At 38.0% G+C, this 26,377-nt stretch overlaps 1 protein-coding gene and 1 long non-coding RNA gene across 2 annotated transcripts in view; both read left to right on the top strand.

Moving 5' to 3' along the window:
- The first annotated feature begins 896 nt into the window (after positions 1–896).
- Positions 897–2,993, top strand: LOC141489226 (uncharacterized). The gene is made up of 2 exons (XM_074189994.1): positions 897–1,837; positions 2,667–2,993. The coding sequence occupies exons 1-2, from the start codon at positions 897–899 to the stop codon at positions 2,686–2,688; spliced, it is 963 nt and encodes a 320-aa protein (XP_074046095.1). The 3' UTR covers positions 2,689–2,993.
- A 4,686-nt stretch (positions 2,994–7,679) lies between these two features.
- LOC141523722 (uncharacterized) overlaps positions 7,680–26,377 on the top strand; it is a 38,484-nt gene continuing 19,786 nt past the window's right edge. The window contains exons 1-2 of the long non-coding RNA XR_012478571.1: positions 7,680–9,037; positions 24,326–24,414. This is a non-coding gene — a long non-coding RNA (uncharacterized LOC141523722). The remainder of the gene's footprint in view (positions 9,038–24,325; positions 24,415–26,377) is intronic.

Here is a 26,377-nt window from a genome sequence, read left to right as displayed (position 1 = left end):
CTATTTAGAGAAAAGAACAATTTTGTCTAGCCTACCAAGCAGCCTGATGCCTAAACTCCTAACAAACTTGAAAACATTACGAAATATATATACATTAGAACGAGACCTTTTTATCTCTAAAAAGGAAGTTCTATTCCAAACAGGAAATCTCTTTTCAAAAGGTTCAAAGGTTAAATCACGTCAAACCCCAACAAAACCCTCAAAAGAATATCTGATAATTATCAACCATTGTCAAAAAAACTGATGAAAAACATTTAGGTCTTCAAGTCCCACGTCCATCCTATTTCCAGAGAAGCACAATTTTTAATAATTATGGGCTATTTTAACAGTCAATATACATTTTTCAAAAACAAGAGTTCTTAAACTGAGGTCCGTGACTTGGCTTGCTTTTTTTTAATGTTCTGACAACTGTATTTCCATATTTCAATAGTTTCCTTTGTAATCCGATGTACCTTTGTGCATTTTAATTCATTTGGGGAAAGGGTCCAGGCTTCACCCAAATGTCAAGGCAGCCACGTATCCCTGTTCTAAGGGAGACAGATTTATTAATGAAATTACCTTAAATAAAGGGCCAGGGAATGATCTCTTGAGAATTTTTTCAATCGCTTTCCCCCATTATACGTGGCCCGGGAAGGGAGGAGGTAAAGGGGCGGAGAGTAGTGTAGGTGCAGGGCAGAGGAAGGAAGAGAAGGGAAGAAAAATCCTTAGAGTGTTCCAGGTTTGTTTCTTTTTTTTTTTGTGGGGTGGGAGGAGAGCCACGTAAATCCATTACAAAGCCCCTCCAGAAAAGCCTAAGGAAGAAGGTTAGATTCGGAGAAACAAAATTAAAGGGGAAAAGGCCAACTCTCTGGCACCAAAAATTCCTAGTGGGGGAGCGCGACTGGTGGGGAACAGAAATGATGAAACTGGTGGAAGTGGGAGAAGCCCAGGAGCCACTGAAAGGCTTCTGCTTCCCAGAAAGGATGAGGAGGAGTCAGTGGGGGAGGGCGGCTGCGGGGCCCAAATCAGTGCCGAGGTTGCCGGATGCCCGGCTCCCCCACGGCTACGACAGAGTCTGCTTGGGGAGGGGTTGTCAAGGTTGGGGGAGGGGAGCAAACCTTCCCGGGCCAGCTCGGCTCCGGGGGGAGGGGGCCGTGAAGGGCAGGGGGGAGATGGTCCCTTACCCATGCTGGGGGCTGCGGCGCGGGGGAGCCGGGTGGTGGCGGCTCCTCCTCCCTCCTTGGGTCCGGCAGTGGCTTGGTTCGGTGGGAGCCGGGCGGCGGGCGGTGGGCGTGCGGGGCTCAGGCGGGGCAGGGTGGCGAGTCCATCCGCCCGCGCCTCTTCGCTCCAGTCAGTCGAGGAATCTGGAGAGGGAGAGTCTGCCGGGTGGTGTGCTGGGGCGGCGGCGGCGGCGGCGGCGTGCTGATGCCGGTGGGGCGGTGATGGTGGAGGTGGTGGAGGTGGTGGCGGTGGTGGCGGTGGTGGCGGTGGTGGCGGCGGGTCTTGCTGTTCCGCACCCTAAGCCGGGGCAGCGGCGGCGGCGACCAGATGCCCTGCCGTCCCTCCCCCCGCCCAGCCAGCTCCTTTCCCCTTCCCGGCCCGCTCTGGCGGGTAGGTGGGGAGCTAGCCGGTCCCAAGCCCGAGGCTGCCGCCGCCGCCGCCGGCGTCAGCCAAGCCCTCCCCTCCAACCGCGGGGGAGAGGAGCGCGCGCTCGAGCTCCGCTGACCGGAGAGCCGGGACGCGGCCTCCCGGAGCTGGGGGTCCGGGGCTTGTGGCAGGCGGGGAAAGTCTCGCGAGAATTCTTTTTTGCCCTCCCCCCCACCCCAGTTGTTACTGCCGCCCGCTCCGTGGTTGCCAGGTGAGGTGACGTCACGGCCCCGAGACTCGGGAGCTCCGTCCGCGGGGTAGAAGGGGAGGGTCCGCGGGGAGGCGGGCAGTCGACGACGTGACAATCGATGACGTCGCGATTGAGAGCCCCCTCCCCAGCCTCCACTGGCCTCTGAACGTCTCGGGACCTTTTGTGGGGGAAGGGGGTGGGGATGGCAGGGATGGCCGCGGTCGTTTCTCTCACCCCGCCCCTACGGTGTGACTGTGAGGAAAACTGAGCCTTCCCGGGCCCAGTGTCGCGATGGTGCCTTCCATGAGGGAGGAAGGAAGGTGACCTACAAAGGAAGCCGGAGAAGGCTGGGGTGCGAGACACCCCGCTTTGCCCCCCCTTAGAACTCCGGCCCGAGGGAAGCCTCCCTTAGAACCAGGGCTGGCTGGCATTGTGTTCGGGGACGCGCACTGTGGGCGCCGAGTTGGCCACATCAAGCAGCCAGGGTTTTATGGCATTGAATATAGTTGCTGGAGCTTTTTGTGCTGTTCCACCCAACTTACTCTCTTCCAAGTGATTTTGGAGAGAAGCAGCAGGGCAGAGGGCTCTATTTGGGGCCGTAAGAGCTGCATTCAAACCTGCCCCTGTGACATAGATTCGATTCAGTTCAATAAACTTTTATTGTCAACTTTGTACACATGGAAGTATGGACTTGCATATGCATAATACAGAGTCTTAGAGTAGTCTCTGATCTCTCTAGGCCTCAAGTTTCCTCATCTGCTAAATGAGGGAGTCGGATTTGAATGCCCAATTATAAATCTGTAAAATGAGTTAGAGGTCTTTATTGTTGATTTCCATTTCTTAAATCTAGGAATATAGGACCTTCCCACTGAGGAGGAGTCATCGTTTGTACTTCATTCTTGAAGAAGACCTAGACGTCAAGGAGGTGATGTCATGAATGCAAGTGAGATGGTGCTGTTCAGAGTCACCAGATCTCACTTTCTCCCCTGGGATCATCTCCAGAGTGTCCAAGTATGGATCAGGAAGGCTGGAGATGGCCATGGATGCTGTGTTTTTTTGAACCTAGGTCTTTGCCAGGTCACAGTTTGAGGCAATATCGGTTAAGATAAGGTTAGAGAGAGATGAGGCAAAGAAACTAAGACTTACCACTTCCAAAAAAAAAAAAAAAAAGATCCTTTCTATCTCTGATTAAGGCAGGTGAGAAAGAAAAGCCAAAAAGGAAAAAATCAATCCAGGAGGGGAAGACCCCTTCAAAGTTTGAACCAATCAGAACCCAGGCAATAACCAAGTGGGCTTAGCCTGAGACTCATTGATGGACAATCAAGAAGAGTCCGTGATTTAGGGCTTGTAAACCCAAGAAATCTTCTAGACTTTTGGGCTGAACACCCACAAGTATGAGAAGAAAATGAAAAAAGAAAAAGAAAAGCAGAATGATATACCTCAACTTGCCAGCAGTGGGACTGCTGCTGAAGAAGACCATGACATCAAGGAGGTGATGCCACGACCTGCAAGCTCTGTATACACATAGTTGTTTTTATATTGTCTCCATTAAAAGGTAAGCTCCATGAAGGCAGGGGCTGTGGTCTTTGATATTTTGTATCAGGTGCTTTGACACAATGCTTGGCCCATAATAAGTTCTTTTTTCCCCCCCGTGAAAATCTTTTTTAATCTTTTATTTTACAAAATAAAAAAAAAATCATCATGTACACAGCAATACATAAGAGGATTCATAATATAAAACAAATTTTGATTTCAAGAAAACATATATTACATTGTATTCAAAATTTCCCATCTTTGCTTCTTTATAGGTTTCTTCTGTTCTCCACTGTGCACTGTTTAATTTTTTTTCCCTTCCTCCCCTTCCCAAGATGGCTATAGTAAAGCATGGATATATATACATACCTACTCACATACATTCATGCACATACCCATCTACAGACACTCTCTCTCTCTCTCTCTCTCTCTCTCTCTCTATATATATATATATATATATATATATACACATAAATATATAGATACAAATTAATAGGTATATATTTGGTTTGTGTGTATCTCTCATTTTTATGTTTCCTAAAAGCAATATGCAATCCTTACTCCCTTACTTCTATTCACTCCCTTACCCTCCTATTCCTTAATCAACAGCTCTTCAGAGAAACCCTACCTTACACAACCTTCTATACCCCTCAATTAATCTATAGACCCTCCTAGTTCTGTCTGAATTTAGAGGACTTTTAATAGCCATATATATTATATATATGTATATGTGTGTATATGTATGTATTGTTCCTCTTTAACCCATTCCCAATGAGAGTAGGTTTCCAGAGCTACCAGTTCTTTTCCCAACACCTCATTTGTATAAAGTTGTCTTTTAAAAAAAATTTTTTTCCTAGACCATTTTACTTTTAAGAATCCCATCCTACTCAGCTCTATCCCATTTTTTCCTTCTAACTATCCAATTACTAATAACAAACTTGGACATATGGTTTACATATAGATAGTAAATAATTTGTCCTTATTGAGTCCTTTGTATTAGTTTTTGATATTTACTTTAAATTTCTTTTAGTTTTTGTATGTCGAACTCTCTAATAAGTTCAGTCATTTTTGCAATAAAATCCTGAAAGTCTGGCAATTCATTAAATGGTCATTTTTTTCCCCCATCCAGGATTATGCTTAACTTTGCTGGGTAAGATATTTTGGTGGTAACTCTAGTTCTTTTGCTCTTTTATATATTGAGTTCCAAGACTTGGATTTTTAAAGTAACTGCTGCTAGGTCTTGTGTAATTCTGATTGTGGTTCCACTATATTTGAATTTTTTTTCTTGTTTCTCTTAATAGTTTCTCCTTAACCCAAGGGTTTTAGAATTTAGCTATGACAGTCCTGTCAGTTTTTTCTCCTAGAAACCCTTTTGGGTGACAATCAGTGATGTTTTTCTATTTCTTCTTTCCCCTCCTTATCCTAACAATTCAGGACAATTTTATTTAATCATTGACCCACTGACTCTGGACTGGTTCCTCCAAACTCCAACCCTATTTCAATAGCATCCTCTCTCTCTCTTAACCTGTTCATTAGACATTCCAGTAAGAAGGAATTTTTTTGTTCTTTATATTCCAAAATTAATTCTCCTGAGTTTTCAAACCTTGGTTCCTATCTTACCTTTAGTGAAAATATCTATACTCTGGTACTTCTGAAAGCTTCTTGCCCTTTCAGCTCACCTTCATATGTTCTGCTGATCTCTTAAAGCAAATTCTGCCTTCCAGATCTCTTTAGCCAGTTCTTTCCCAATTGCTCTCATTTGCTGCTTTCACAGATGCAAGAGGACCCATGTGCTCCCCAGTCTACCTGTTTCTGTTATGAACTCATATTCTGGGCAGCTACGTTGCTCAGTGGATAGAGCACCTGCCCTGGAGTCAGAAGTACTGAGTTCAAATGCAGCCTCAGACACTTAATAATAATTACCTAGCTGTGTGGCCTTAGGCAAGCTACTTAACCTTATTTGCCTTGCAAAAACCTAAAAAGGAAAAAATGAACTCATGTTCTTAAGTAGACCCATGCTTAAAGAGCTGATAGGATTTGGATACCTTTTCCATATTCTCAGCTAGAAATGTAGTCAGTTTCCTATCTTAAGGGTAAAGAGCTACTAATCAGAGTGGGTTCCTCTGTGAAGAACAGGGAGAGGAAATTTTGAAAACTGTAAATTCCTAGTTGTTATAGTAATAAAACTGGATGTATATGTAAAAGTGGTATCAACATATTCTCACCTCACTTAACCACCTCCCTACCTAATAATCAAGCAGGATCAAATGTTTACTTCTTTAAGATAGGGACTGGATTTGGGGGTTTGGAGTTTGGGGGCCTTTCTTTGTATCCATAATACTTAAAACATTGCTTGAAACTTAGTAAGTTCTTAGCTGACCACAAGAACACTGGGTAGTCATGAGAGATATGAATGAAAAGATAGTTTAGGACCAAATGGTGGGAATCCTGAATACCAAGCTCAGAATGGGACATGCATGAGAAAGCAAGTGAATGAACCTGAGGAATAATTTACCATGTAGAAGATAAGTATGAAGTCACAGATGCCAAAGGAGAAATTTGTTTTTTTAATTGATATTTTAGTTTTCTAGTTATGTGTTATGAAAGTTTTTCGATATTCATCTACTTTCTTATTAAGAAGTTACACTTTTTTTCCACCTTCCCTTGCTATCTTCCTTTCTTCAGTGATGAACACTCTAGTGAACATTGTACATGGACATTTGTGTTTAACATATTTTTTATATTAGCCATTTTCTGTATGAGGAATTAGGACTAAAGGAAAAGAAAACCAAGAGACAGGTAGGGAAAAAAATTAAAAGAAATTTTTAACAAGTGAACATGGTGTTCATTCAGATTTTGCAGTTTGGGGGTTTTTATTTCCTTCACCTGGATATAGATAGTACTGTTCATAACAGTTTTCCTAGGGATGTCCTAGCTCTCTGAACTTCTGAGAGTAGCTGCATTCATCATAATTGATCAACTCACAATGTTGTTGTTAATGTTCTCTTGGGTCTGTTTCCTTCACTTAGTAACAATTCATGTAATTCTTTCATTCTTCTCTAGAATCCAACCGAAGTTTCTTTTAGAATAATAGTTCTCCATTACGTTCCATTACCATAATTTATTCAGCCATTCCCCAATTGATTAGCATCCCCTCAATTTCCAATTCCTTATACTAAAAAAAGAGCTGCTATGAATATTTTGGAACATGTGGGACTTTTCCCATTTATGATGATTTCTTCTGGATATAGTTCTAGTACTGTATTACTGGATCAAAGGGTATGATCTGTTTTATTGCTTTTGGGGCATGATTCCATATTGTTCTCCAAAATGATTGGATAAGGTCACAACTCCACCAAAAGTGCATTAATGCCTTGATCCTCTCCAATATTGATCGTTTTCCCTTTTTTGTCATCTTAGCCAATCTAATAGCTGTGAGAGTGGTACCTCAGAGTTGTTTTAATTTGCATTTCTCTAATCAGTAATGATTTGGAGCATTTTTCCATGTGATCATATTATAGCTTTAATTTCTTCATCTGAAAACTGCCTGTTTATATTCTTTGACCATTTATCAATTGGGGAATGACTTGTAACCTTTATAAATTTGATTCAGTTCTCTATTTTAGAAATGAAACCAATGACCAATTATAATAGAAGCTAAAATATATAAAATAATAATGAGCTGAAATAAGCAGTTTATAAATTTTAACTATTATTATAACCCCACTCTCTGGGGCTCTCAAAGGAAAGGATTATGAGTAAGTCATACTCTTAGCTTTTCCCTCATTCCTTCCTTCAAAATGCACCAAGATATGAGAAGGAAGTTGTTTTTTCCCCTGTCCTATTCTCCAATCAGAATCAGCAATTAAGACTTAGAATAGAAATAAATACATGTCAGTAAGAGACAGATACTTGCATACAGCCTGACAGGGCATTCAAAAATTCCCATTTCTTAAATTTCTACTGAGCTTCTTGAATCCCAGCATTGCTTGTAGAAGAGGAGAGATGTTGAATTTCCTACACAAGATGATTCTAGAATCTAGCCTTCTAGCTTTCAGGGAGATATCCTGAACCATGTCAAATGCTTCATGAGCATCTTCATGTTAAAGAATTCCTGAGTTCTTCAATTTCTAGAGACAAATTTCTTGACTCATCTTTGCTCCTCGAAGAAGAAGACAATATGCAACATCTTAATTGTAGAATACAATCAAAGCTTACTTATACCATCTTTAAGCATCTACTACATATATGCTGGGTACTATGCTGAGCACTAGAGATGCAAAACTCAACCAAAGTCAGCCCCTGATCTCAGAGAGCCATACAGTATAAGGGAAGGAAAGCATTTGTATTTCTACAGTGCCTATTATGTGCAAGGCAATGTGTCAAGTACTTTTTATGAATATTATATCATCTGATGCTCAAAACCCTGTAAAGTAGATGCTTTCATTATACTCATTTTACAACTGTGGTTGTTGCTGCTGCAGTGTCTCAGTTGTGGACCCATTTGGAGTTTTCTTGGCAAAGATGCTGGGGTGCTTTTTCATTTTCTTCAGCTAATTTTACAGTTGAGGAAACTGAGGCAAATGGAAATTCAGTGACTCACCCAAGGTTACACAGCTAATAGTTAAATGTCTGAGGCCAAATTTGAGCTCAGGTCTTATTGACTCAAGGCTTTATCTACTGCACTACCACCTGCCTTGTGAGATAACATGCAAAAATCCGTGTGTGAATAATATTCAGTATAAATTGGAGTTTGTCAACAGAAGGAAACCACTGGCATTAAGGGCAATCAGGAAAAATTTCTTGAGGAAGGTAATTGAGATTTGGAAGAACTCAGGAGGCACAAAGGGTGGTTTGATGAAAAGAAATTTGCTTCTTCAGCTACCTCTAAAGCACGTGTACTACTTCAAAGTGGGGAACTACAAATCTTAGAAAATACTGTGTAGGATTTTGGGGGGAAAGACCCACTAGAATGGTAGAGGGATGTCCAAATATCAACCCCAAGGTGAAATCCCTGCTGATGTAGAATGTAACCTATTTAGGTGCATTATTATTCTGTACTTATTCATGGGCTACTATAAGTCCTTACCATCATAAAACACTTTGAGATATTGAGATCCTGTACCTTATTACACATATTTAGGATGCATTTGATGTAAACTATATATTATAACTAAGGACTTTTTTTTAAACAATTATTATTTATAGCATTCAGACTCAAGCTGAGGAATTGTGGACCAGTTTCCCTCAGAAATAAAACTAAATAACTCTTGTAGACTCTTCTGACTAGTTAGTTTCAATCCAGCAGCACTTTTAAGACATGTCTTTTTTTGGGGGCGGTTAGGTGGCATAGTGGATAAAGCACCAGCCCTGAAGTCAGGAGTACCTGGGTTCAAATCTGGTCTCAGACACTTAATAATTACCTTGCTGTGTGGCCTTGGGCAAGCCACTTAACCCTGTTTGCCTTGCAAAAACCTAAAAAAAATGTCTTTTTTGGAGTGTCTGCTGTTTCATAATATCTTACTACTTTCTGCTCCCTTCCTTCCAGAAAAAAAATGACATCTAAATTCATCAGAAAATCAATATATAATAAAATCTACATGTAATATATAAGGAATCTTGAACCTCTTTTCAACCATTCATCCTTAGGAAACTTCACAATCAAAATCATACAAAAAAGAATGTTTAGTAAGTATTGAATGTTTAGTAACTATTAATGTTTAATAAGTATTAAAAAATTATAATTGTTCAAAGGACCTTGAGTCCATGTCATCCAAGGATCAATACAAAGAAATGAGGGATGTTTAATCTAGTGAATGAAAGACTGTGAATTACTGTCAAGTATTTAATGTATTGTCATATGTGAAAAGGATAGAACTCCTGATAAGTCAGAGCCAAGAGCAATAGACAGCAGTTACAAAGGGGCAAATTTAGCTTAATTTTAGGAGGAAAATGCCAACAATTAGAACTTTCTAAAAGTGGAATAAGCTATTTCAAAATGTTCTTCCTCTTTGGAGGTCTTCAAGAAGAAACTAGATGGGCACTTCTCAGGTATGTTGTAGTAATGATTATCTTGTGATCAAGAATTAGACTATAGGATATCGTTTTATTCCATTTAGCTTTCTTTGCTCCTTTTCATCTGTGCCCCATTACTTCCAGCAACTTTATAGATGTGACTTCCATTCAGATATTCCTTTCTGTTTTGCCTACCTTGCCCATATCTAATAGCACTTGCTGCTGACATTTCCCAATTCAGTATTTGGCTACCACTTCAAGCAAAATATACCACATAAAGAATTTTACATTTTTTTCTCTGTAAATTCTTTTCAAAACACAATTTCTTGTAATATTTTGAGCTCTCTTATCAGATATGGGAGCTCAAGTCCTATCTTAATCTTCTTCTCCATCTGAACTCCTGACATTTTCAATATATAACTCTCTAAAACATTCTAGCCTTCAAGATCACAAACTCTTTACTACCTATTACTACTTCAATTCATTAAAAATAACACCCTTCTCATCTGTAACTACTCTGTATTCATGATTCAGAACTAGAAATTCCTCTAACCTCTCCCAATCTTCTATCCTTTCTTTTACTTCTGTCTCATTTGGATTCAGATTCACTCACCAACTCTCTTCACATAATTCCTTTCTAGTATTCTATCTTTAAGTGTACCTCCTTAGAAAGGACACTGCCAAGGAGTCCACAGTACTTAAAACTTCTCCATTTGCTGTAATTGATGGTTTCATATAGGGATGGTCTGGTGCTGGCTGATGGAGCCCCTGTATTTTCTTGGTGTTAATTGTTAGACCAAAATTAGCACAAGCAACAGAGAATTGATCCATATTTTGTTGCATCTCAGCTACAGAGGCTGCATGGAGTTCACAATCATCTGCAACCAGAAGATCATGCACCAACATTCCCTCCACTTTGGTCTTGGCTTGTAGCTTTTTCAAATTAAAGAATTTACCACCAGTGGTATATCTGACCCTGAAGCCATGTTCATCCTTGTTGAAGGCATTTGATAATATGCCTGAAAACATGATTCTAAAAAGTATGGGAGCAAGGACCCATTCTTGTTTTACTCCATTAGTGACTGGGGAATCTCAAGAGCATTGTCTATTATCCAGAACCTGGGCACACATACCATCTGAAATTGATGTACAACACTTATAGATTTCTCCAGGCAACCAAATTTTGACATAATTTTCCATAAACCATCATGACTGACAGGACTGAAGTCCTTGGTCAGATCTATAAATGTTGTCTACAGACCTCTGTCCTGTTTCTAGCATTTTTCCTGGAGTTGCCAGGTAGCAAACACCATATCGACTGTTCTCTACCCTTTCTGAACCCACACTGGCTCTCAGGAAGGTGATCAACCTTCAGATGAAGGATCAACCTATTGAGAAGGACTCCAGTATGAATCTTACCAGAAATGACTAAAAGAGCAATAACCCCGTGATTTTCTGTCATAGGACAATCTATTTCCTTTACTTTTCTAGAGATGGACAATGGAAGCATTCTTGAATTCTTGGGGGATAACCTCTTCATGCCATATAACCTGGAAAATTTCAGTCAGTTTTTGAATGAGCAATGGACTCCCCCAACTTGTAATTTCAGCTGGAATAGAATCAGCACCAAGTACTTTGCCACTTGAAAGGAGCTTAATGGCTTTCAAGACCTCTTCAGTTGGAATTTCAACTAGGGAGTGATTGACTTCAACTTGAGGGAAGCAGTCAATGGCTTCTTCATTAATTGATGATGGTCTGTTAAGAATACTATGAGGGGTGGCTAGGTGGCGTAGTGGATAAAGCACCGGCCTTGGAGTCAGGAGTACCTGGGTTCAAATCTGGTCTCAGACACTTAATAATTACCTAGCTGTGTGGCCTTGGGCAAGCCACTTAATCCTATTTGCCTTGAAAAAATCTAAAAAAAAAAAGAACACTATGGAAGTGTTTAACCCATCTCTCTAGGATCAAGGACCTATCATTAACAATGTTGATCCATCAGCACTGGGTAGCTGAAATACATCATATATCTTTGACCCATAAATAGCTTTCAGGGCATCATAAGAGCATTTTGGTTTGTTAACCGTAGATATAAAATTGAATTTCATCTGCCTTCTTATTTAGCCAAGAGTCCTACATCCCTCTAGGCTTCACTTAGACTTTTACTTTTAATGGAATTAAATGATGCCTTCTTAGAAATGGATAAACTATCCTGCTGGTCAACCCTACAGAGTTCTCATTTTTCATTTAGCATCTTCTGTATTTCCCCATCATTTTCATCAAATCAGTCTTGGTGTTTTGGAGGCTCTGAAAGAAAGTATGGGGGAGAAAGAGGTATTAGACTGACCACTAAGGTGAACTGTTGTGTTGACCTCATTGCTATACATGCCTGTGAAACCTGGACAGTCTTAACAGTATGCCATGTCAGGAAACTGAATCTCTTCCATTTAAATTGTCTTAGGAGTCTGAAGATCACCTGGTAGAAGAAAATACCAAACACTGAGGTCCTTTCTCAAACTAAACCACCTAGCATTCCAACATTATTGTTAAAGAGTGCAACTATGATAGACTGGACACACTGTTAGAATGCCAGGCATATAATTGCCAAAAAAAGACTATTTTATGGAGAACTCATACAAGGCAAGCACTCACAAGGGGATAAGAAGAAGTGATACTAAGATACCCTCAAGATCTCATTGAAGAACTTTAGAATTGACTGTACAGCTTGGGAGACATGGCATGCCCTCATCAGTGAGGGTACTATAAGAGGAAGGCAGAATTGAAGCAGCTCAAAGGAAAGGTGATATACATAAGTTTAGAGTACCCACCCCACATGAACTAGTTGTACCCAAACTGTAATAGAGCATTCCAAACTCATGATGGTCTGATCAGCCCCAGTCATACACATTGTAATTTGTCGTAAACATAATGTCGTCATTTTGGTCTTCTTTGATAATGAAGGACAAGAACCAACCATCTTTTAGCACCTGATACTCTCTATATACAGGGTACCCCCAAAAAATCTTAGTGAAACTTTAACAGAAATTTTAAAGAATAGAGCTCTAAACTACACTAAGACTTTTAGCTTTTTTTTATTCCTTCTCATGAGCTATTTCTTCTTATAGATTAGCTCTCCCTGTCTTAATCAAATTTAAATTGTGCCAATTAATTATCCTCAGTACTTGGCACAGTGCCTGACACATAATGGATAATGAATAAATGCTTATTGACTGACATAGACACTGTCATTTTTATTTGTAGATGGATCACATATTTTGGATAAAGCCTTCTTGCCATTCTTCTTCCATGCTAAAAGGAACATATGAGGTTTAGGAGTTCCAGAATTATACCATGGTCCCAAGAAAGGGTCCTACTTTTCATTATACATCCATGCCTATAATGACTATGGCAGTTTTTTTTACCCTATTTAATTTTTCACTTGTGTTTTCTTTCCTGACCACAACACCTGAATATAGCCTTGACCCCCACAGTCATCTTCCTCAGGGAATGACAAAAACCCAGCAAATTTGGCTCTGCAGATATTGTAGTTCTTGACTGACTCAACAGCCACAGACATGTAAGACTCAGAAAAAAAATTTCTCACCACCAAAAGTGAAGTTCAATATTAGAAATATATTTTTTATTAATAGAAATGATAATAAAGATACAGTACCATCTGCATTGCTGCTATAACCTATGATACACTAGGCCTTTCCACCTGCTTAGAAACTGAAACTTCCCATCTATGTTATCTCTTCCTATTGGAATGTGAGGAGCTTGAGGTGTTCATCCTTTGAGATTCATCCTTTTCAATAGGTATCTCCAGTGCTTAGTATATAGTAGGCCTTTAATGAATGTGTTTTTATTTGTTCAGAGCCAACTAGATTATGATCTCCTTGAAGCCAGACTGTATTGAGGAAATTGAAGGGATTAGGGCAGCAAGTGGTTAATTGTGGCCATTGAGTGAACCACAGTGATAACATCTTGGGATTCAGTTCTGAAAAAAAGCTCATTTCCCTTTCTATTCAATTAAAGGTCTAGGCCAAATTCTTTCTTGTAAGAAAACTTGTAAGAATTTCTCAATTGTAGCAATTGGGAAAAAAACTTATTATATTGTTTAAACCTCATCCCACAAAGGCTGGGAAATTGAACCACCTCCATCTGCTGGTTAGAGAGCCTTAACCAAATTTGAACAAGCAAACCATCTGACCTTTCTGAAAACTGACCCCATCCTGGTCAATCAACTACTACTTCTGTGCTCCTTTGATTTTTTTCATAGATACTTGGGGTGGGGTAGTACACTTCATATTTCTGAATTCTGGAAAATGCACCTGTTCACCCTACCCCTCCCAACTTGGAAAGTCCCTAATTTTCATCCAATTAAAAATCAGATTACATAATATTCTGTTTCCTTTTAATTAATTGATCTATTTGATGAATTATTTTTAAATATAAAATTCTGTCTTCCCTTGTATTCAGTCTAATCCTAAATTGAGGAAGGGGCCTGCTCCTATTTGTAAGGCAATTGGCATGCATCGCTTAATAAATCTATATACTAGGAAGCTTTAACCTTTGTTTCTTTAGTCATTTAATCTTTTACCCACAACAGTATTATTCTCTGTGTGCATCATTGAATTCAGTACCCATAACTATTTAGTAAAACCACCAAACACTGTGCCAAAATAAAAAATGGTTTCATTCACAGATATTTTTCTATAGTATTTGGGAATTATTACCTAACAGAGAAGTATATGGATTTATCTACCCATTAGGGCTGCTATTATCCCAGGATCTAGGACAACATCACAAGTTCCTGACCTTTGGAAATGGATGCATTTATCTTGCTGAGGAGTTAGTTTTAATGTTTCTTTCCACCATGGGATCATAATGCTCTGCCCAGGGTCACATTGGGCTGGACAGGGAGTAGGCAACAAACTTGTTCCTCACTACCATTTCAGGTCTTTCTTTTCCATCACTTTGGAACTTCTCTTCCTTTGAAATTCATTCCATCTATCTATATCACCCTGTCCATTTTTTGAAGTCATCTGCTGGACCCAGATCCTTCTATCTGCTTTCTAAAGAAGTTCAGACCCTAAGCCAGCATTTTCCTCTTGCCACCATCTCTGACATTATTTGAGGACATCAATTCAAGGACATCAATATTAAACCTTCTTAAAACATCCTGGTCTTCAAAACACATAACACATAACTATTTCACTTAACACATAAAAATAAAAAAATCTTCCATTTCACCATCTCTTATATTTCTCAGTATCAATGATTCAGAACTTAGAAATTCCTCCTTCCTATCACAATGTCCTTCCTTCCCTCTCCTTTTGCCTAATTCTTCCAAACCTGCTCTAACATAACATCAGATCTCTCAATCCCTCCTTACAATCCAAATCCATTACCCCTATTCTAATGTTGCTTTCTTCCCTTATAGACCTGTGGTCTAGGAAAATCACTTAGGCAATTGTGTGAAAGATGCATTAGAAAGAAAGAAATGAGGCAGGGAAACCAATTTGGACAATTTTGCAGTTATCTACTCAAAAGATGATAAGGACCTGAAATAGATGATGATTGTATGAATAGAGAAAAGTATAGGAACTGTATAATATTTTCTATCCCTTATTCCCTGGCCTTTTTGTCTTATTACCACTTATGGCTTGCCGATTCCCAGTCTTAGGTTGTCACCATCTGATTTCCCTCCTTCCATTTACATTCTATTGAATATTACTGAAGAAGTTATATGCAAGGAAGGATTCCACATGAGTATAGGTCCTTCTTCTACCCATAGAAGGCATGCTAGATTGATCTCTACACTAGTCTCTGAATAAAGGAAAGAGAAAATAAAGTACAAGAGAATGAGCTCATCTTTCAACTTGTTTTTGTAGGCCACAGAAAAAGAAAACTCTAAAAAGAGATTATCCCCTTGATTCCTATTCAAACAATTACAAGGAGTTCCCTCTGTCCCCACAGCAAGGCTATAGTTGATATGATGCCACCCCATGGAGAAATGTCCTTCAGATACTCAAAAACAATGGTTCTTTCCCTATACAGTTAATTGTTGATTAGGGAACCCATAAAATTGACCAGGAACTTCTCTGATTATTCCCCATTTTGGCATATAATTTCTACTTGATTCTCATTAGTGCAAGGAAGTCCCCTTATTCTTCCCTAAATGACTTCAATTTCTGACAACACAGCTGTTTCAAGTTTTCTTTCTCAAATTTCCTTTATTACTTCTTCAAACTGGTGGTCATTGTGTCTGTTGTTCTTTTGGTTCTGCTTGTTCACTCTATAAGTTTATGCAAATATTCACTATTTTCTCTGAATCTTCATATCCGTGTCCATAATTTCATAGAGTAATATTCCATTATATTCATTTACCACAATTTGTTCAGCTTTCCTCCCATTCAACAGACACCCAATATATTGATATCTTTAAAAAATAATAAAACTTTCCCTCTGCTTTTGTCTTCTGCTATGGTAATGTATTAGTATGCCTATCTTTTTACAACCCCACCAATATTGATCTTCTGTCTACTCTAGGGCCTGCTTCCCTAGGGCCTGAGTCCCTTAGTAGGCTTGTCATTTCATGAGGGGCTCCAGAGATGCTCATTTCACTTCTAACTCACCTTATTCTCTAGTCTGTTCACCTCCTCACTAGTAGTTCATATGGATGCTATCCTCTATTCCTATCTCCAGTTCTTTTTTAATGTGTTGTCTTTTCTATTAGAATGTAAGGTCTTTCAGAGCAGGGACTGTCTTGTTTTCTTATTTTTGTATTCCCAATGCTTAGAATCTGTTAATCTGACTTTTATTCTTTTGCCATTTGTTGGGTTGAGGTAAAATATCAGAGTTGCTTTAATTTTCATTTAAGAACATTTTTAAGTGATTGTTGATAATTTACCTTTTTCTAAGAACTATATCCTTTGATTGGTTATTAATTAATGGTTCTTTACCTTGTATGATTATATTAATTACTTCTATATCTTGAATAGTAGCCCTTTATTAGAAATATTTAATGAGAAGAATGTTTCCTCAAAGAATAACTTTTCTCATTTTTATGTCAATCTAATTTTTACAAAAGTATTTAAGCATTCCTAATAGAAAACATATATTTTTGTCTTTTTTGATCTCCCCCCTTCCTTGATTGGTTATTAATTTCCCCCAGAAACACAACTCTGAGAAGAACGTGCTTTTATTCCCCTCTGGTTTTGTTTTTTATTTTTGGTTTGGGGTCTTTATGGTTCTGTTTAAGTTGTTAATGGTGTTGTAGTATTCTATAATCAGGTCTCATTCATTTGTAGCTTATTTAATATCTGGTATAAGATGTTGGTCTAAGATTAATTTTTCTAATTAGGAAATGTTTTTTATTAGACATTATTATATTTTGTTTTGAATCTCAATTATATATTTTGTTTTGAATCTCAATTAATTTGTCATCATCCCTATTGGGACTCAGAGCTGTGTGTATACCTGGTCCTTTTTCATTTCTTTTTCTATATTCTTTCTCTTGATGACTTTATCAGTTCCTACATGTTTAAAGGTCGTCTCTATACAGATGACTAACATGTTTACATATTCAAATTCAGTCTGTCTGAGCTTCAGTTATGAATGATCAACTAAACTCTTAGTTTTCAAATTAAATGTCCTGAAGAACATTTCAAATTCACTCTGTCCAAAATAGAACTCCTTATCTCACCATTGCCACCACTACAAACCATCCTTCTTCCAAACATCCATATTTCTGCTACGGATAACAATTACTTCCAGGCCCCTAAATTTTTCAGCAGCATCATTTTCTTTACCTGTTTATTCTCCCTGACTTTTCATACCCAATCCATTACCAAATCTTGCCATTTCTACCTTCATAATATCTCTCATATCAATTCTGTTCCTTCTACTCACACTCTCACCATCCAATTCAGGGACTGTGTTGCTTCTGGCCTGGACTTTTGCAAGTCTTACTAATTGATCTTCCTACTTTAAGTCTTCCCCATATCTATGCAGCTTTCACACAGTTGCCAAATCGATATCCCAAAGCACAAAAGTTTCACCATGTCATTGTTGCACTCAAATAAACAAAAACATTTCAGTGACTCTCAACAGTCTGTAGGATAAAGTATAAATACCACTGTTTGTCTTTTTGTTTGTTTTTGTTTTTATGTTTTTGCAAGGCAATGGGGTTAAGTGGCTTGCCCTAGGCCACACAACTAGGTAATTATTAAGTGTCTGAAGCTGGATTTGAACTCAGGTACTCCTGACTCCAGGGCTGGTGCTCTATCCACTGCCACCTAGCTGCCCCCACTGTTTGTCTTTTAAAGCACTTGACAACCTGGCCCCAGTTAACCTTTCCAGGATGATTATGCATTACTTCCCTTCATCATGCATTGTCTAATCACCTGGCCTTCTTAATATTTCTCACACACAACACTTTGTGTTCCATCTTTTTTCCTTTGCATTAAATCACCCTCCATTCCAGGAATGTACTCTCTTCTCACCTCCAGTACTTTGAATACCTTATAAGAGTCAAGTAATTTTCATGAAATTTCTCTGCTACATGGGTGTTATGTTTTGTGTTAGTTTTATGTATATATTCCATAGCTGAGTTTTAGACTGATAAGCTCAATAAGGACATATAACAACATTTTTCTAAAGTTGTTTTTTTCTCTCTCTTAGGACTTAACTCAATATGCTTCATAAATTTGGAATGTAATAAATCTCCATGTTTTTGCATTGGACCAGACACAATGTATGATTATCTTATTATAATTGCAACATTTAAACAAAGATTTAAGAATTTCAAAGTTTAACTTAATTATTTTTTCAAAATAACTAAATAAATGTTTTTAAGAATAAATACTATATAAAATATATTTGTCTATTTTAAACAAGACTCATCCTTCTGAGTTCAAATGTGTCCTCAGACACTTTTTTTTTGGTTTTTACAAGGCAATGGAGTTAAGTGACTTGCCCAAGGTCACACAGCTAAGCAGTTGTTAAGTGTCTAAGGATGGATTTGAACTCAGGTCCTCCTGACTTCAGGGCCAGTGTTCTATCCATTGTGCTGCCAAGCTGCCCCATGTCCTCAGACACTTAATAGCTGTATGACCCTGGAAAAGTAATTTCATCCTTTTTGCCTCAATCAACAAAATGAACTTGAGAAGGAAATGAGAAACCGCTACATTATTTCTGCCAGGAAAACCCAGTGTGGGGTCACCAAGAGTTGGACATGTCTGAAATGCCTGAACAACAACAAATAAGTGTAAATTACCAGTATAATCAGTCAGTCAAACAAATGCATGTATTAAGTGCTTTCTGGAACTGTTCTAAGTGCTAGGGATATAAAGAAAGACAAAATGTGGTCCCTAATCCCAGTGAGTTCCACTGGGGGAGATATTCTACAAATGATTACTTTGAGAGAGAACAATAGCAGAGTTTGAAATAGGTGTTGCATATGTACAAATGACTAGAAATGTAGATGTGTCATTCCTATTCTGCAACCTTCTAGCAATACTAATTCCATTAGTAATGGAATACCAAAATATCATAATATACTGGCTTAGAAACAATGCTTTTGGGGGCAGTTAGATGGTGCAGTGGATAGAGCAGATTATAATCTCTTACTATAAATCAAGAGATGCTAGGACTAGGGAGATATAGTCTTCAGGACTCTTTCTTGCAATGAAAAATAAAATATGTAAACATTGGTAAATTGTACTTTATAAATAAATTACAAAGTTGTTGTTTAGTTGTATCCAATTCTAAGTGACATTTTATGGGGCAAAAATACTGCAGTGATTTGTCACTTCCTTCTGCAGGGGATTAAAAGAAACAGAGGTTAAGTGATTTGCCCAGGGTCACACAATTAAGAAGTGTCTGAGGCCAGATTTGAACACCAGTCTTTCTAAGCCCTCTAGCTGCCTGGAACAATTCTATTAGCTAAGATTTCTCTTTCTCAGAGCTATGGGCCCATATTACCAACCACTCACTTATTTCAAACTACATGTTCCATTGGTATCTCAAATTCAACATCTCTAAAGTAGAACTCATTTTCATTGGTGCCAAACCTACCTTTTTTTTTAGGTTTTTGCAAGGCAAATAGGGTTAAGTGCCTTGCCCAAGGCCACGCAGCTAGGTAAATAGTAAGTGTCTGAGACAGGATTTGAACCCAGGTACTCCTGACTCCAGGGCTGGTGCTTTATCCACTGCGCCACCTAGCTGCCCCAATTAATTCCTACCTTTCTTTTGAACTTTCTCTTTTCTTTCAAGAATAATTTCAATAAACCTCAATTATAACCTAATTTATTCTTGGCTCTTCACTTTCCCTTTTCACACATATCTATTCAACTGCCAAGTCTTTCTTATTCTTCCTCCATTACATCTTTCACATCTTAATCCATTTCCCTTTCTACATAAAAACCACCTGAATTCCAGTTCTGATTTTTTTTTGTTTTTGCAAGGCAGTAGGGTTAAGTGACTTGCCAAAGGTCACACAGCTAGGTAATTATTAAGTGTCTGAGACCGTATTTGAATTCAGGTACTACTGACTCCAGGGCCAGTGCTCGCCACCTAGCCGCCCCCAGGTTCTTATTCTTACATAGATAATTGCAACATGTTAATTGAGCTCCTTGTTTCAAGTCTCTCCCTCTTTCCAATCCATACTTAACATAGTTGCCAAAGTTATATTGCTAAAGCACAGTTCTGATCATATTCCTCAGAGTTCCCTGTGCATTTTATGATCAAAAACAATTGTTCTCTAACATTTAAGACTGTTCTTATTGCACATTAATTCCTTTCATAAACTCTATGTCAAGCAAACTGACTTTCTTGTTGTCTACATATGTGATTTCCACATCTCATCTCCATGTCTTTACACAAGCTTTTCCCCATGCCTGGAATGCCTCTATTCTCACTTCTGCTTCCTAAACAGGTAAGGATTGGTGAGAGCTTGAAATAAGATGGTGTCCCAAGGAGTGGAAAGTAGGGGAAGATAGAAAAGATATCATAGAGGAAGAATCAATAAGTGTCCTTCATGAAGTCTTCCCCCCCATTACTTTGTATCTTCTTCTTTATTTGTTGTTAAGAAACACCAAAAGAGATACATATGAGTGTATGTGTGTTCATTGTGTATCTGTTGTTTCCTCTAAAAAACTGTAAGCACCTTGAGGACTGGGGATTTTTCATGTTTGCATCTTTAGCATGCAGCCCAGTATCTGAAATATAGAAGGCACTTAACAAATGTTTGAAGGAAACCATTTAGTACACAAAGTGTTAGAATAAGGAAATCATTGTGGTTACTGAATCTGAGGTGATATTGGACAAAGTACATATTTTCTTTTTACCTTCATTTTCTCCTTTTGTAAATTAAAAAAAGGATATACTTATATTTTAAATGACTGCTCTGAAATTAATGAAATTTATCTGGTCATAGATAGTTCCTCTGAAGAAATGTAAGCAGAAAATGACATTGTTAACACAATTAAAAGGTCATTATTGCCCTTCTAAAAGAATTTTAAAAATCACTTAATTTTGTACTCTATACTAAATAAAATAAGTCCTTATAAGACATCAGAATTGATGTTGAGAATCTTCCCATAGAATAAAATACAATTAGGAGCAGAGAATAAGTGTGTATTGAGTACCACCTATACTAATTGCTTTACAAATATTATCTTATTTGCGCCCCACAATTTGGTAAGGAACTATTCTCTCCCCCCCCAACCTCATTTTACAAATGAGGAAAGTAAGAAGTTAAGCAATTTGCTTAGTGTTTCACAGCTAGTAGGTGTCACAACAACAAATGTCTGAGGTCATTGTTGAACTTGGGCCTACCCAACTCTTCTATCCACTGCACCATCTACCTGTCAAAAGAATTACATTTGCTTATTTCTATTTTTTTGATCTATTTATCACTACTAATTCTACTTGTTAGAAATCTTCTTGAATTAGAAAATTCAAAGGATTCATATCATCTCAGGATTTCCTCAATATTTTCCCTATATGCTTTCAATTCCTATCTTTAAAAAAAGTCATTTCTGAAGTTTTTTTGCCTTCAACTTATTTAGACAAAAGTTCCATTTTAGTGACGTGTGATTTGTGAACTTACATGAATAGCAAAATACCTCTATGAATATCTCTTTTGCAGTATCCCCCCAAAATAAAATAACATAATATCTGTACATATCTATAAATCTTGGATTCAGATGCAGCTTGATGAGAATTGAGTCATGAGGGACAGCTAGGTGCACAATAGATGGCCAGACTTGTAGTGAAGAAGATTCATCTTCTTGAATTCAAATCTGACCTCTGACACTCCTTAACTCTGTGACACTGGACAATTCACTTAACCCATTTGCCATAGTTTCCTCATTTATAAAGTGAGGTGGAGAATAAAAAAACAAACCATTCCAGTGTCTCTGCCAAGAAAACTCCAAATAGGGTCATAAGAATCAGACATGGAAGAAAATAATTGAACAAGAGCTTATGAGATTGCCAAATTAAATACAGTTCAGAGTTGTGGGATATATCCTTTGTTAAAGAATGAGATATGGATAATGATCCAGCAAAGAAGACTAAATCAGAGTAATAATAAGACAGATAAAGGGGTGGCTAGGTGGCACAGTGGATAGAGCACTGGCCTTGGAGTCAGGAGTACCTGAGTTCAAATCCAGCCTCAGAGACTTAATAATCACTTAGCTGTGTGGCCTTGGGAAAACTACTTAACCCATTGCCTTGAAAAAAAAATCTAAAAATAAGACAGATAAGATAAAATCCAAGAGAGAATAGTATTTGGAAACCCAGAGAGGAGAAAATAATACACTAATTTTGTTCAGAAGCTAATACTTGAAAGAAGTTAATAGGCATAAGGACGAGAAAAAAACCTCTAGATTTATCACCTTGACTGATAATTTTATTGATAATATTAGAGAGAGTAATACAGCATAATCAATGGTGGAATTTCTATTTCCTTTGTAGCTGAAATGCTTACATCTTCAGTCTATTCAGAACTACAGGAAGAAAACTCTATCCTCTATTGTCTTCTTTTAAACGCTCGAGGCTTAGGAGTGGCTAGATAGCAAAGTGTTTAGAGCACTGGTCCTGGAGTGAGGAGTACCTGAGTTCAAATCCAGCCTCAGACACTTAATAGTTACCTAGCTGTGTGGCCTTGGGCAAACCACTTAACCCCATTGCCTTGCAAAAACCTAAAACAAAACAAATAAACTCCCAGGGTTTTAGAGTTACACACTTTCTTAATCATTTCAAGCAGTTAAAAACATTCATTAGGGCATTAATGCATTATGTTCTTACTTTCATTTAGTGTCTGGCAGTAGTGATGGTATGTTGAAGAAATTTTTCATATTAGAGTTGGATAGCCATGAACTTTAATGGGTAAATGAAAATGGAGAAGTCTTTATATGTTTCATATATTTAATTTATTCTGTCATATATGTGTTATATATGGGCTGTTATATAAATTTTTTGAAGGGGTTGATGGACTTTTAATTTATGTTAACAATATTATCTTCTGTTTATTTTTCTTCAGAGGAACTCTATTTCTGACCATATAAATTTTACTAACTTCAGAGCAACCACTTAAGATATATAATCTTTTTTAATTTGCCAAAGGGGAAAATGGAGGTAAAAAGAGAATAAATACTTTGCCCAACATCATCTCAAATATATACCTCACTGTGACGGTTGAAACCCCTAATCGAAATATCCAGTGAAAAAATGTCACCCAGACAGAAATGTATATAATTGTAATAGTACATTATTTTCTCTAGAAGGAGCATAGACTTAGTACTTAATACTGACACTGAAAATTGACATTCTTGTCCTTAACCTTTCTGTATACCAGAGAAGAAACCATTCTATAATTTTTTTTTAGTTTTTTGTAAGGCAAACGGGGTTAAGTGGCTTGCCCAAGGCCACACAGCTAGGTTAAGTGTCTGAGGCTGGACTTGAACCCAGGAACTCCTGACTCCAAGGCCAGTGCTTTATCCACTACACCACCTAGCCGCCCCCCACCCATATAATTATTTTAAATAACTATTATATTCAGACTTTTTTAATATTCAGAAAAGAACTTGACTCTTTTAAGAAAGAAATTGGGGCAAAAGGAAGAATGAGCCAAAGTTATCACCCCTATTTAGTAGACAGCACATTTAACTAATAGTGATGGTCTATTAGATTGGTGGTATTTGGGGTTAAGTGCCCTGAATTTAGGTCCTCCTGACTCCAGGCCAGGTGCTCTTTCTACTGTGCCTGCTGCTCCTGATGAAGCTTTAAATGGTTCCCACCAAATGACTTCTTATTGGAACAAGAAGGGAAATGACTGACCAGAAAAATAGCCTCTAGAGGGTACTTTAAAGAGGTGAAGGAAGTTCACCTGATATCAGAAATAGATTAGTAGTGAACATAAGTTTGGAATCTGTTGTTTTCAGTTAAAGTTTTCAAGAAAGCTGACAATCAGTGTTAAACACATTTGAAACTAGGGTTTCAAATACTACTAGTAATCCTTATGACATTAAAGTTATTCCTATAACCCTATAACCACTCTGAGTCTCCAGTCTGCCAAAGTAAGGGTTAATTAAATGATCCAGAGGCAGTGCTACATAAGTAGCATCATTTTCATCATTTTTATAGTGCAATAATATTCTTTAATATTCACATACCAATCTATTTATTCTTTCCCCAAATAAGAAGCACCCATTGTTATTTCTAGTTTTATTGCTACAAAATGAACTGCTTTGAATATTTTGATCTTATAAGGGACCTTTCCTTTTGTCTTTGACCTCCTTGGGATTGGGGTCTAATGGTAGTATTTCTGGGTAAAAGAGTATGAACAATTTATATTTCTTATATAATTCCAAATTGCTAAATGGCTGAGCCAATTTATAATTTCATCCAAAGTATAATTAATGTTGATTAGAATATTTTCATAATCTTGAATAGAAAATTCTTCTGGTGGAGTGGATCTAGGACCTTGGGATCCCTATGAATGGCAGGATTCAGGAGAAAGTTATAGATATAATAATAATAAGGTAAGTTGCTTAATTAAAAATTTTTAATACTCCCAACAAGGGAACTAGTCAAAAATAGTATGATTTCATAGAGTCACATCACTGTTCTGAAGTCTCAAAACCTGAAGCACTATCAAAACAAATATAACCTTGAAACCTTCAGATGAAAAGAAGAATCAGAGATGAAAAGAAGAATCAGATATCAGATAAAAGATAGTTTTGAATTGGTTCAGCAAAGATAAATCTTATATAAGTTAAAGATATTACTTTTGGAACTCAAATATCATGTCACATTGGTGGAACCTGGGAACAATCATGATTATGAGGAATGTATCAAAGTTTTATCTTCACGGACTTCTTTAGCTATAATTAAAAGAATTCCTTTTAAATAAATTAACTCTCTCTCTCTCTCTCTCTCTTTCCCTAGCCACCATTAGGAAAGGTATCAAGTGAGAGGGATAGTTATACAAGATGAATGATGGAAAAAAACATACGTAAGCAACTTTTACGCCTGGCTACTTTCCTGCAGGCTTATTACTTAATCCATCAATTCACAAATATTGCTTGATTGACAACAGGCATTATATTTTGTTCTGGAAATACAGAAAGAGACAAAAAACAGTCCCTGCCCTCAAGAAGATTAAAATCTATTAGGGGAGAAAGCATATAAACAAGTATGCAAAGCAAACTATACCCAGATAAATAGGAAACAATTAGCAAAGGGAAGGTACTGGAGTAAAGAGGGATTGGAGAAGACTTCCTGTAGAAGGTAGGATTTCATTTGAAACAGCCATGGAGGTCATGGGTCAGAGTGGGAGAGGAAGAACTTTCCAGACTGGGGGACAGGTGGAATTCTTGTTTCTGGAACAGCCAGGAGATTAGTGTCATTGGATCAAAGAGCATTTGTTGGGGAGTAAGATATATAGAGACTGGCAAGGTGGGAGGTAGCTAGAATGAAGGGCTTTGAATGACAAAAAACAAAACAAAACATTTTGTACTTGTTACTGGAGGCAAGAAAAAGCCACTGGAATTTTTTGAGTGTGTGGAGGACAGGGTTGGGGGGAGAAGGGTGGGTGAGAGAGGCATTTTTGATCTCATGATTAAGACCTACAGAAAGGAAATTTTCCAGGATAGGCACACAATACAGCCATAACCTTTTGAAGAATACAGGCTTACCTCAAACTTATCCTCATTCTGCAAAAAAGTCAAACCTGCCCAATGGCAATAAGGTTATAGTCAGTTTAATAATTCATACCCTCCATACACATAAAGGGGGGGGGGATTGATTTCAGGGGAAACTCCCTTTCCTTTTACTTAAATGTCGAGCTAAAATATATTTTCCTCACATACTAGCTAGCTGAAGCAGTCTAAATTACTAGCTAAAAATGTCCCCTTCCCATGGTGTTTCCCCAGGGAGCATGGTTACCACTCCTTTTATAGCCCTGGTGAAATGTCTTAAGAAGGAGGGATGGATCTTTGTTTTGCTGCAATTTCTTTTAAACAGACTGTTGTGTCTTATATCCCTGCCACACAGTCAGTTAACATTACTACCTCCACTTCTAATGATCATTCAAAATTGCATAAATCACATACTCCTCCCAATTCACATACGAGTGGGTTGCTCTCATGGCCTCTACAGAAATGCAATGGAATATGCCAGTTTGAGGAAACTATGACTCAACTGGATCTCATAGGTTTCAATTTTTACTAAGAAATGGGCAATGATTCTAAATATCTAAATATCCATCATCCAAAGCTTGGAACAACCTCTATTCAAGGCAGAATATGATCCAGTCAAACCAGGTCTCTAGATTCCAATAATGTGTTTGTTTTTTGCCAGTCCTCCAGTTCCCCTCCCTGATCCTATAGTGTCTATCTTAATGGCCCAGATTCCTGTCTGCATATTTTATTCACAATTCATCAAAATTAGTGTTCACTTAATCTCCTGATATGCGTACTGAGACATTGTATTCATGGGGAGAAT

The sequence above is a fragment of the Macrotis lagotis genome, chromosome 5, assembly GCF_037893015.1.
Source record: "Macrotis lagotis isolate mMagLag1 chromosome 5, bilby.v1.9.chrom.fasta, whole genome shotgun sequence".
NCBI lineage: Eukaryota > Metazoa > Chordata > Mammalia > Peramelemorphia > Peramelidae > Macrotis > Macrotis lagotis.
The sequence above is the reverse complement of the archived record's forward strand: the minus strand, read 5'-3'. Positions and strand labels throughout refer to the sequence as shown.